Below are 12,659 nucleotides of genomic sequence, written 5' to 3'. Positions count from 1 at the left end.
TTAATAGGTTGGTTTCGTTTTCCCGATTTCACTGTAGTTTGAAGCAATGTTTGAACCCTAGAGAAATAGATCATATAGAAAGTCCCAAATACCATATTCTTTAAAGATGAGGTTGAATGCTCCTTCTTTGTTTTTTCCTGTGCATATAGTAATATGTGGCTTGTTTTACACAAGTGAGGTTATAGTTTACAGATTACACTATGCTATGGGTTGTTTTTTTTTAACTTTTTTTTTTTTAATTTTTTTTTTTTTAACTTTTAAAAAATAATTTTAGTTTTAGCTGTGCTGGGTCTTCATTGCTGCTCTGGTTTTTCTCTAGTGGTGGTGGCCTCTCTTATTGCAGAGCACGGGCCCTAGGGCATGAAGGCAAGTGGATTCTTTACCACTGAGCCGCGAGGGAAGCTGCACTGTGGTTTTTTATATCACACACCTTCGATACATTTTCATCAGTTTATGTAAACTTGCCTCATTCTGATAGTTGAATAATAATTCATATACATATAATGTATACTTAGTCATTTCCGTCTTGCGGATATTTACATAATTTCCAGTGTGGAGGCACCTGTGGGGTTTCTGTAGTACAGATTTATATAAATAGAGGTGCTCTAAGGTGTGAATGTATACGTGTTTTCATAGATCTTGTCCCTTTGCCTCTGGCAAGGCTGGAGCACTTAGCCTTCCCCAAACAGCCTGAGAGCCCGTGTCCCTGATGGAGCCCACCAAGTTGGGTGGAGGTGGAGCTGTGCCGGGAGGTCATTCTTGTCTGTATCTAGCGGCTTTCTTCCTAGTTCACTCTTTATAACTGCTTGACATTTTAATTTTGTTGGGTTATTTCTTTCTAGACTTAGGTTTTCCAAAAGTGTTTTTGATTTGTGTTCCAAAGGGACAAAATCATGAAGTGTGAATGATGTGGCCAGTGTAATTTGTGCTCTCATCTGCCTAGCTTAGGTCACTCGGGTGTTCATGTATGGGAAACGTCATCTCACCCAGCTACTTGTTGTCAGGGACTAACTAGTTTATTGGGTTCTTATTGTGTGCGCTCAGATACACTTCATACACTTTCTCATTTAATTCTTATTATAGCCCTATGAGGTAAACATTAAAATGTCTCCATTTTGCAGATAAGAAAACTGAGGCATGGGTTAGATTACTTTTCTAAACTCACATACCCTGAAAATATGTACATACAGACATAGGCACACGCATTTATATTTATTTTTTCCCTTGTTCTTTAGAAAGCCTAATCAGATTCCCAGAATTCTCTACAGTTTTTCCAGTCTTATTATTTCTTTGCAGGAATTATATTCCACAGAAAAGTATCCCCAAGGAAGTACCACCAGGTACCAAGTCCTCTCCAGGTTGGTCTTGGGAGGCCGGCCCGTTGGCTCCTTCCCCGTCTTCCCAGAACACTCCTCTGGCTCAAGTGTTTGTCCCTTTGGAGTCTGTTAAGCCCAGTAAGTACAGTTTCACTCTTTTTTTTCTCTCTGTTAGACACCCAGCTTTATCCACTCTGGATTGATAGGAGTGGCTCTTAAACTGGGGAAGGTGCATGGGGGCTTATACTGTTTTATATCCTGCTTTATTTACTGTTATAGGCCATAGCATTGTTTCATGCCCTTAATCTTCAAAATCTTGCCTCCGGGCAAAGGATAAGGCAGGTGGCTTCATGGTCTCTTTGCTGATATTTTTCTTGGTTTTCTGTCATGGGATTGACTCTGAAGCATATTGGCAGGCTGAATTTAATTAGGGCTCTTGAGTCCACATAGGGATGTGATCTTCATTTGGAATTCAGGAAGGGAATGTTCAGTGTGACCTGAGATAAGTAGGGAGAACTGGAATTAGAAGGAAAGGAAGAATTTGACTGGTGAGCATCTTCCTCTAAGGATGCTCATTAAAGCAGGAGACATAGATATTAACCTCCCTTCCTACAAAGGGAAGGAGGCTGAAGGCCCAGCTAAGTAAGGTGACTCCCTGTGGTCAGCACCCTGATAGGTGAGCAGGAAACAGCTCAGATCTTCAGGTCTAGGGCCTGGGCCTCTTCCTTGGGTGCAGAGCCCCCTTGTGGCTCAGTATGGTGAGCTCAGATTACAGAAGACCTTGGAGCCAGGCAGAAGTCAAGTCAGCAAGCAGTGGGGGCCCTTTGTAGTCTTAATTTTTATTTTAAACATAATAAATGTTCAGTGTTCATTTCCTAGTTTTGATCATTGTACGGTGGTCATATATAATGTTAATATTTGAAAAAGCTCGGTGAAAGGTATATGGAAATTCTTTTACTTTTTTGTAAATTTTTTAAAAAGTAGTTTTCATTGGAGTATAGTGGAGTATAGTTGATTTACAGTGTTGTGTTAGTATCTGCTATACAGCAAAATGGATCAGATATATATGGCTCCATTCTTTCTTAGATTCTTTCCCCATATACCCTAACTTTTTATAAATCTAAAATTATTAAAAAAACAAAAAAATGTTCGGTATAGTTTTAGAAAAAATGGAAGAGAACAGAAAATTAAAATCATCTGTATCATTACCACCCAGAGATGGAAGTTTTGTTAATATCTTGATGTATTTTATTGTCTTATCTATGTACATATATTTTAAAAATTGGTACCATAGTATATATACTGTTTTATATCCTGCTTTATTTACTATTATAAGTCACAGAATTGTTTTATGCCCTTATTCATCAAAACCTTGATTTTTTAAAAAAATAAATTCATACTTGTGCCACTGACAGATGTATGTTGTAACTCATTTATTCAATTTCTTTCTGAAGGATAATTTGTTTCCAGTTGTTTACTGTTATAAACAGCATTACAGTGAACATCTCATTGCAATAAATGGAGACCCATTTTTAAAACTTTCCTGATTATTTCATTAGGAAATATACTTAAAAGAGGAAATGCTGGGTGTAGACATTTAAAATTTTGACCTTCACTACCAAGTTGCCTTCTAGAAAGGTTGCCTTTTGCCCATAACCTTACCACCATACCTCATGAATATTTTCAGTCTTTTAAATCTTTGGCAGTTTCATTGTTAAAGTATATTTTTATAATGTGCATTTTGATAAGTGATATTTGGCATGAGATAAGGATCTTCATTAAATTTTTTACCACATGGTTAGCTATTTGTCTACCACTTACTGAATTAGCCAATGATTTTCGAAAATACTTTCTTGACATGTTAAATTCTCAGGTTTGGGTCTGTTTTACTTGCTGTTTTGAATTGCAGTTTTGTCCATATTTGAGTATTTGTTCATGCAGATAGCACTACTCCCCCTCCCTTCTTATAGTTAGTCTCATGTATCTTTTTCCCCCCAAAATTAACTTTGAAATTATTTCTTAGCTAAATTAGGACAATCCATTTCATATTTCCAAGACCTGATTAATTTGAAAAGTTCTGCTGTCTTTACTGCTTTGTCAGATTAAATATAAGAGATGTGTATGTGTATATTGTCATACAAAAAAGACCAGAAGGATATAGGCCCAGATGTTTGCGGTGCTTATTTCTGGGGAGCAGTAAAAGTGTGTTCTGTTTCATCCTTTATGATATCCTGTATTTTTTGTGGTGTTCACACATTATTTTTTAATATTTATTTACTTGGCTCTTCTGGATCTTAGTTGCGGCATGTGGCATGCGGGATCTTTTTTATTTTGTTTGAGTTGCATCATATGAGATCTAGATCTCTGACTAGGGATCGAACCCCCACCTCCCCCACTGGGAGCACGGGCTCTTAGCCACTGGACCACCAGGGAAGTCCCCATGTGTTATTTTAATCAGAATCATTTCTTGCTCAAAAAAAGTTATTAAAAAAATTTTTTTTTAACTGGTAATGAATGGATGGTTGGATGGTGGGGAGAGATCAGTTTGGACCGTCACAGGAGTCCACTGGCGCTAGTGAGGACTTGGGTTATGGTGGTGCGGAGGGTTGAGCCCAGGAGCTGTTCTGAGTGGCGAGGAGGAGGACTTGGTGACAGGCGCACGTCTGTGTCAAGCGTGGCCGCTCTTCCGGGGGAGTCGGTAGCAGCACTAATCCTCTTGGTTGGGTCCTTCTCTGCCAGGCAGCCTGCCTCCTCTCATCGTGTATGACCGGAATGGATTCCGAATTCTGCTCCACTTCTCTCAGACCGGAGCCCCCGGCCACCCGGAGCTGCAGGTGCTCCTGCTGACCATGATGAGCACGGCCACCCAGCCTGTCTGGGACATCATGTTTCAGGTGGCTGTGCCAAAGGTGAGCCAGCGGCTGGCCCGCCCCCTGGGCTTCTTCAACAAAGGCTGGCGTTTCTGAGCATCAGGTCCTTTGTGGGAGCGTTATCTACGACATGGAAAGGCCAGAATCTTCACTTAGAGTAGATTAAGATCAAACGGGAATGTTGTTGGCTTAGTTAACTGGGGATTCCTGAATGTGTACCTTCACAGATGGCTAGATTCGGGTAGGTTCATAAACAGTTCTTAAAAGTCTGTCACTTTCCATCTCCTGACTGTTTTTCCCTTCTGGAGCCTGTTCTCTCACAGACTGTCTCCGCAAAGCTGGAAAATGGCCTCCAGCAGCTCCAAGAGTTACATGGGCCTTGACTGTTTTTTATCTCAAAATAAACTGCCCTCTGACATGAGGCATACATATAGATTACCCAAGAAAGGGCTGGGACTGGCCTTGTTGGTGTTAACTGGTATACCTTGGGCCAGGAGCTCATGTTCAGGGATATGAGGTAGGATATTCTGGCCAAGTAGGATATTACATCCCTTTCTCAAGGGAAGTCAGTCCCCACAGGTTAACAGCCAGACTAGAATCACAAGAAATGAGCAAGGGGCCTGTTCTGAAAGGAACGATTCAAGGCAGACAAAAATAAAACTGCATTTTTTTTAAGGTTTATTTATTTTTATTTTATTATTATTTTTTAATTTATTTATGGCTGCGCTGGGTCTTTGTTGCGCCACATGGGCCTTCTCCAGTTGTGACAAGTGGGGACTATTCTCTCTCTTTTTTAAACTTTTTATTTTGTATTGGGGTATAGCAGCTTAACAATGTTGTGAACAGTGAAGGGACTCAACCATGCATACGCATGTGTATATTCTCCTCTAAACTGCCCTTCCATCCAGGATGGCAGGGTCTACTCTCCAGCTGCAGTGTTTGGGCTTCTCATTACTGCGGCTTCTCTTGTTGCGGAGCAGGGGCTCTAGCACCAGCTCGGTAGTTGTGCACGTGGGCTTAGTTGTTCCCTGCATTGGCACCGCAATGACGGGTGGGTTCTTTACCATTCAGCCCCCAGGGATGCCCCAAACTATGCACTTTGTAATGTTCATGGTAATTTTGTAGGGCGTGGACTCTCATTACCTCTATCTTACAGATTATCAGTCCAGGGTTCAGAAAGGTTAAGTATTTTGTCCAGAATCACAGAGCTAGTGAGAGGCAGAGTTAGAATTCAGTGCAGGATGTGCTGTCTTTCTTCATGCTGCCTTTCAAGAAGCTGACCTTTGACCACACAACTACAGATACACTTTCTGTATGGGTGGGGCAGAAGGGTCTTCTAGATTCTTTCAGCCATTGGGGTGGAGGCCAAGCTCTCCTGTTCACCAGATCTCCCTCATTAAAGCTGTAGTTTGTTAGGAATGAGTTATATGTTGGGTTTCTCCCCCCGATAGTCAATGAGAGTGAAACTGCAGCCGGCGTCCAGCTCTAAGCTTCCTGCTTTCAGTCCTTTGACACCTCCAGCTGTGATCTCTCAGATGCTGCTGCTGGACAATCCACACAAAGTACGTTCTGGTATCTGTGCTAGCAGGGAAATGGGGGCCCCTGAACTCCAGGCAGGCAACCTGGCAGGTGGAGGGAACTATATTGAGGTGTTAGTTTGGTTGGGATGCTGGTGGAATGTCCCTTGCTGGAGTTTGTTTTCCTTTGGGGCTGATTGGAAGATCTGTGACCAGATTGTCATAGCTGTGGACCAAGGAAGTGGTCCACACATTCCCTAGCTCCAAGGAATCCTCTGGAAAGGTGAGGCCAGCCTGTCGTCTTAGCTGGTCTCCACCTCAGGGCTGCCGAAGTGTGGGAAGACACCCAGGGTGTCTTCCTGGCTGTCCCCGTGTTTGTAGTCCCAGAGGGTCGAGGCCAGGGTATGCCTGGGCATACCTCACTTGGGTGGAGTTAACATACACAACTGTTACTTGCTGACTACTGGGTGGGTAAAGGCTTTGACTCTGGGCCCATCTCTCTGTCACTCCCCACTAATTTAAGGTCTTTTATCTTTGCCCAGGAGCCCATCCGGTTACGGTATAAGCTGACATTCAACCAAGGTGGACAGCCTTTCAGCGAAGTAGGAGAAGTGAAAGACTTTCCTGACCTGGCAGTCCTGGGTGCAGCCTGACACCTCCTAGGACAGATCCTGCCATTCAAGCTTAGGCCAATGTTCCTTTTGCTGTCTAGATAGGACTGATCATGGTGATTTAGTGCAGAGTGCCAAGAGTTCTGTCCTGACATCAGGCTCTGGATGCCAGCCTCTGACTTATTCTGCAGATGTGTGTGTGTGTGTGTGTGTGTGTGTGTGTGTGTGTGTGTATGTGTGTGTTGCCAGGGGGCTGAGGGGGAGGGATGAAGGCAGTGTGGGAAATGCTAAAACATTTCTGATAACCATCTGCTATGGTCATGTCTGGTTTTGCATGTTGGTGGACACTGATGTCCCTGCCTCAGGTTGGAGGTTTTATAAGCCAAAGTTGTCACTTGTTTTCCATGTATTATTACCTTTTCATTCATCCACTCTGTGCCTTGTCAGCCTCTGAAAGTCTTGGTTGCTCCCAGGCTGCTGTTCTCAGGGACCCATAAGGGACCTGGTTGGTTCTTGGGGCAGAGTGTCTTCTGGGATGCTCTCTTCCAAGAAGGACCTCGTCTCCATTTCAGTTAGCAAATGCTGCTTGCATGTGTCCAGGAAGATCTTCTAAATGGAATGCTTGTTGCACTGTGTCCTAGGCAAGGGGTTGCCACTGGACCAGAGGACTGCACTTGGTGGGCCAGTCATGTCCTTTACCACTGTGCCTTAGAATCGCCCATAGATGGACCCTTCAGGGCAGAAGGGAAAGCAGATCCCAGGCCTTATTCAGGCCTCAGGTTCCATGGGCTGGGCAGCCTGTCTGGACCCTTCCTCAGGACCCTCATCTCCATCCTCGCCCTTTTTCTCTGCAACCATTTCCCCAGAACTCTGATGGTGGCACCATGCCAGTCGTTGTAAGTCATGACTGACAGGTTCACCCTGGCCTGTTGACTTCACAACCCACGGTGAAGAACTGTGATGCAAATGAGATACGAAAAGAGTTTAGCAATGATTCAAGTGCTGACTAAATCTAGGAAGTCATTACTGAATAAATACCTGTGTAACAAATATACTTTGTGGAGTTTTGAGTAAGTAGGAGATGCAATGCCCGTTGCATTTGGAGATGATAGGCTTGAAGGGGTCACTCGTCTGTTGAAGTGAGGAAGACTTCCTGAGGAATGTGCAACCTTAAGAACTCTTTCAGGGAAGAGAAGCCCTGAAGATCTGAATGAAGCTGAAAGAGATGGATTTTTGTTAGAGTCGTGGTGTGAAGGAAAAATTCAGGCTTGTAATCAGTTACTCCTTAGCCCTTATTAGGTGCTGAGCATTTGTGCGTATTTTCCAAGTCCTGCTTGGCCTGATGAGTGAAGAGAGCTAAGCCTGGCTGAGATGGCCCGGTGTAGGATGTAAGATCTGAGCAGCTCATCTGTCTGGGCAGGATTCCACCTCAGAAACCGCATGACTTATGGGTGGCTCTTGATCACAAAATCGGGTACTTTGTAGTCTGATCTTTTACTTCCTACATATAACTGGAAATCTGCCAAGACTATGTTGCAGACAGGAGCCTTAAAAAAAAATCAAGGTATGCTTGATGTAAAAACTCAAAACAGGTAAGTGATGGGGTGATTTCTTCATTTGGCATAACCCATAAGATTCAGATATTCTTTAGAGCCTTCATAGGCTCAAGTTATCTCATAAAGTCTTCTAGAGTGCCTGTTGTAAAGACGATGCCTGTCTATGAAGAACTTCCATCCAGAATGGGTAAATGAGACTAACACATGAGGACCTTTATCCCATGGGTAAAAGGTAGAGTCACTGTGTGTGAACATCTGTTGTCTAGGAGACAGCTTGCCCGTGGTTCTCTGCTTGGGTAGAGTTGGACAGGGCAAGGGAGTAGGGGGTGAGGGGTGGGTGTCCTGAAAGTGGCCAGCAGTGCCTTCTAATTCTGAAGTTCAGTGACCACTTAAGATGCAGTCCTTATCCTTTATTCACTCAACTGGTAGTTGACTAGCTGCTGTGAGCCAGGCATGTTGTAGGCGCTGCAGACAAAGCAGTGATACACGATCCCGGCCCTTGGGGGTCTTCTGTTCTGATGGGAGCTCCATCGTGTGTCTGGTGGTGGTTTGGCACTGATGACCCCGCATTTTCCCCTCTCCTCAACGCCTCCCCCCAGGATCCTGCTCATGCCTGTCTCTCGGCCTACCTCCAACGGCTCCTTTTCGTCTTTAATGTGTTTCCGGAGGATTTAGTCCTGAGGGCTCTTCTAAGCGTTCTGGGCAGTTCAGCTCTAGGTGGGTGGTAGACTTCTTGCTGACGTCAGGTCGTATTTCAAGCCGCCTGCTGGATGTCTTTATCTGGAGGTTCCCACTATTGCCTCCAAGTGCTTAAAACGGAACCCAGCGGCCTCCCTCTCGTTCTGTTCATTTATTTGAAAGCACCTTTCTGAGCCTTCACGGATCCTTGATTCCTGCTTCATCTCCATCCCCTCAGTACTGTTTTCTCATCTAGTCTATTTCTTTTTTAAAAAATTTGTTTGGCCACACCATACAGTACACAGGATCTTAGTTCCCTGACCAGGGATCAAACCTATGCCCAGTGCATTGGAGGGTAAAGTCTTAACCACTGGACCATCAGGGAGGTCCCCCCATCTAGTCTATTTTAAATAGTACCACATTCTGGCCTCCCCGCTGCTTTGTCACTGCCTTGGTTTAGCTTTTTTTTTGGACAGTGCAGTAGCCTGCCTCTCAGTTCTCCTCTGAGCCATTATAGTTGGCCACCATCAGATTTCTGATCTGGGTACCTGATCCCTGCTGAAAAATTCCAAATGGGCTGTTAATGCACTAAAAGTGTATGCAGCTGAATTCAAGTTGCTTATTGGGACGTTCAGTGCCCTTCTGTGACTGTGTACTCCCTATCCTGCTGACATCATCTGTCAAGAATAGAGCACACTTTGCCAGAGCCGTAAGAAAGCCCCTTCATAATGCCATGTTTTCTCATAATCTGACTACCACCTGCAGTTAACTCCTTTTATCTCCAATGAATTTAAGTTTGGGCTAAAATGCTGCTCCATCTGCAAGCCACTCTCGGAGGGTAGATGGGCAGTGGAGATAGTAAAGGTTGAAAGAAGGATAAAAAACTTAAGACCAAACACATGAATACTACTCATTAAAAATGAGATAGTGTAGATTGAGAGATCAAACATGAAAGGTTGAAAGCAAAGGTGGTATTCTCATACAAATAGTGTTTACTCAAATGTTTAAAAATGACAAATTCTTTAAATATATCTAATACAGAAGGTGCTTACTCAACCCAAAAATATAAAATTCTGTCAACTAGTTTGTTTGGTTTTTACACTAAGAACACATACACTAGAGTGCTGGCCAGGGTTGGTTTTGTATTTTTTAAGAGGTAACACCTGACCTCTCACTGGGAAGAAGCGGAGTCAGGTAGATGAAGTAGGATGAGCCCAAAGTCCAGAGAGCTCGCCACACGTTTAATTTCAGCTGGCATGAAAATCTCCAGGCCTTTCTGCCCCTTGCCCAATGCATTTCCAGGTATAGCATGTTCCCTCTGAGAATGCTTGCATCTAAAAATGTGTAAACATTCTGCTTCTTTGACTTTTATTCTTGAATACATTATTCCATGGCTAGAGGTAATACTTTTTTCATACTGTTGAAAATATATACATAAACTACAAAGTATATACATGTTGAAAATACATACATACATTGAAAATACATAACAAACATGCTGCGTGGTGGCATGCTGCAGTCCATGGAGTCGCAAAGAGTCAGACACAACTGAGTGACTGAACTAAACCGAGGGGTAATACTATTATTTTAGAAGTTGAAAACCTACTACAGTGTTACAGGCTCCAGATAACATAGGTTTAAAAACAGTTTGAAGTCATTAAATCAACCTTTCGTTGTAATTCTATTCGTCAGCTTCACGTAGTGCCTCTAGCCATGTGACCTGGGACAAGTAATTTGTCCTCTTCCGCTTCCTTCCCTGTAAAGAGCGTAACAGAATTGTTTTGAGAAGTGAGTTGTTATATGAAGTGACTCCAATCCTGCATAGTACTAAGCTAAGACTCGTTTCATTTATGTTTGTCCATCTGGTTTCCAGTACATGAATAGACTTGACTTACTCATAACTTTTTTTGTTGTTGTTGCACCAAGGCACATGGGGTCTTAGTTCCCTAACACAGGATCTTAGCTCCCTAACCAGGGATTGAACCTGTGCCCCCAGCAATGATAGCTTGGAGTCTCAACCACTGGACTGCCGGTGAAGTCCCCATAACTGAAATTTACTTCCTGAAATAAATGTTAGCAAATATTTAAAATTTTGGCCGGGTTCAAATTAATAACTGAGATGCATTAAATGTCAAGGATAGAAAGGTAAAAATATTGGAAACCACACACCTAAATCTCGTCAAAAGCAGAAAACCATAACAATATACTAAAAAACTAATGAACACACTTCCTATAAAATATTCAGTTAAATTTTGTAAACAAGGCTATGTAATTCTAAAATTTACAACCCTAAGACTCACAGACTTAGAACAAGGTTATGATTGCAGGGTAGGGGGTATGGGGGAAGGGACAGTTGGGGAGTTAAGGATGGACATGTACACTTAAAAAAAATTCCTTGAACTGTGCCTCATAAATTGTGCATGTTTCAATAAAAATATCAAAAACGAGAGAAAATGAAAAATTTATAATCCTGTCTCCAAAATCTGAAATAGATAACTGTTATTAGTTTATTCTTGTTTTTTGAATGCATAACCAAAATATTAACTTTAAATCTAGTGGTATAGTGAAAGAATACACTGTAGAGCCTTGGGGAATGCAGTTAGCCACATTAATAACGCAAATGGACTATGATCATCTGAATAGGTGAAGAAAAGGCATTTTCTCTCATTCATTGTTTATTCCTAATAGAATCAAACTACTAACATCATGTTTAATAAGGAAATAACTGCAGTGACTTAAACACAGAGGCTTGTTTTCTTATTTAAAAGCAAGTCAGAGGGCTTCCCTGGTGGTCCAGTGGTTAAGAATCCTCCTTGCAATGCAGGGGACACCAGATTGATCCCTGGTCTAGGAGGAGCCCACATGCCTTGCAGCAACTGAGCTGGTGAGCTGCAACCCACATGCTGGGGGGATGTTGCTAAGCTAAGAGCCAGGATATGTAGGAGTTTCTGCTGCAAAAACAAAGGCACCTCTCACCTCCATGTACATCAAGAGATTACTTCTAATCACAAAAGCAGACATCTCAAGTCTACGATTTTAGTGCTTTTCTATGTATGGGAAAGGTGCTGGAGTCTGGATTCTGAAATAATTCCTGATACACATCTTAAGTATCGACGGCCAGTACCGTTTTATTTTTTCAATTCAGAATTCCCCTCAGGGTGCACCATAGGGGCAGCTGCAGTGGTTGATGGCTTTATCACTGCAACATCGTTTGTTTATGGAAGGTTCTCCACAATAGAGCCTCATCCAATCTTGGCCTCAATGGAATCTCAGTTTCCCTTTTTGGAAGATAGAAATAGTACCTGACTTAACTCCTAAGACTGTGAGGATTAAAATGGAAGTGTGAGGGAAAGCAAGTATTGTCTGTAATCGTCTGTAAACATATATGGAATCTAGGGCTCTGTCCTTCACACGGATACATAGGTCCTATGTTGTAGCCAATCTGGACTCTTCCCTGACCCGTGACTCTGTCTAGTAGAAAAGGAAAGGTTTGCACACATCTGAGCTCTGAGGAGGAAGTCACTTGTCTCTTTGAGCAAACCTGGTTTATGCCTGTGATCCAGACACGGAGCTGCGCCTTGATTCTGATCACTGGGCATTTTCCTCATAACGTGTTCTTTTTCAGCCGTTTCCTTCTGTTGAGTGTCTGTGCTCTTCTCGTGGGACAGATTCAACAACATTATACCCCCAGCAGGGGCTGTTCTGGTTTGTACCATGTTATGATATGCTGGAATACCTCTACATGGGGTAGCAAGGAAATGTATTAACCAAATTTAAGAACCCAGAGGCATACCTAGGGCTGGTATGACTGTCCCAGATTTTATCCTCTCCTTCCACTTCTGACAGCCATTCATACCTGCATGTCTGTGAGAGAGTTCCTCATGGACAGGTGTGCTCAGAAGTAAAACTGTCCCACGTGAAGCCTTTCTGGGTGGCCTAGACATGCATCAGGTCCATTTAGGGAAGGGTGACTCAGTTTTGGCATGTCCCAAAATGTGTGGGCTCAGAGGCAGATCTTTTGGCTATGGTCTAGTAAGGAAATTTGAAAATCTGCTCTCCAAAAAGCAGCTATAAAGACAAACTTGACAAAAATAACCGTTTCAGTGCTACA

The 12,659-nt window shown here is 42.9% G+C and overlaps 1 protein-coding gene across 1 annotated transcript in view; it reads left to right on the top strand.

The window, feature by feature from the left end:
- The window catches only part of GGA2 (golgi associated, gamma adaptin ear containing, ARF binding protein 2), a 29,094-nt gene extending 21,728 nt beyond the window's left edge, over positions 1-7,366 (top strand). The window contains exons 14-17 of the mRNA XM_061153007.1: positions 1,297-1,454; positions 4,056-4,225; positions 5,638-5,748; positions 6,246-7,366. Of these exons, the coding sequence (XP_061008990.1) occupies positions 1,297-1,454; positions 4,056-4,225; positions 5,638-5,748; positions 6,246-6,356 (550 nt within the window). The 3' untranslated portion in view covers positions 6,357-7,366. The remainder of the gene's footprint in view (positions 1-1,296; positions 1,455-4,055; positions 4,226-5,637; positions 5,749-6,245) is intronic.
- The last annotated feature ends 5,293 nt before the right edge of the window (positions 7,367-12,659 follow it).

This window comes from Dama dama, chromosome 10 (genome assembly GCF_033118175.1).
Source record: "Dama dama isolate Ldn47 chromosome 10, ASM3311817v1, whole genome shotgun sequence".
Taxonomy (NCBI): Eukaryota; Metazoa; Chordata; class Mammalia; order Artiodactyla; family Cervidae; genus Dama; species Dama dama.
The sequence above is the reverse complement of the archived record's forward strand: the minus strand, read 5'-3'. Positions and strand labels throughout refer to the sequence as shown.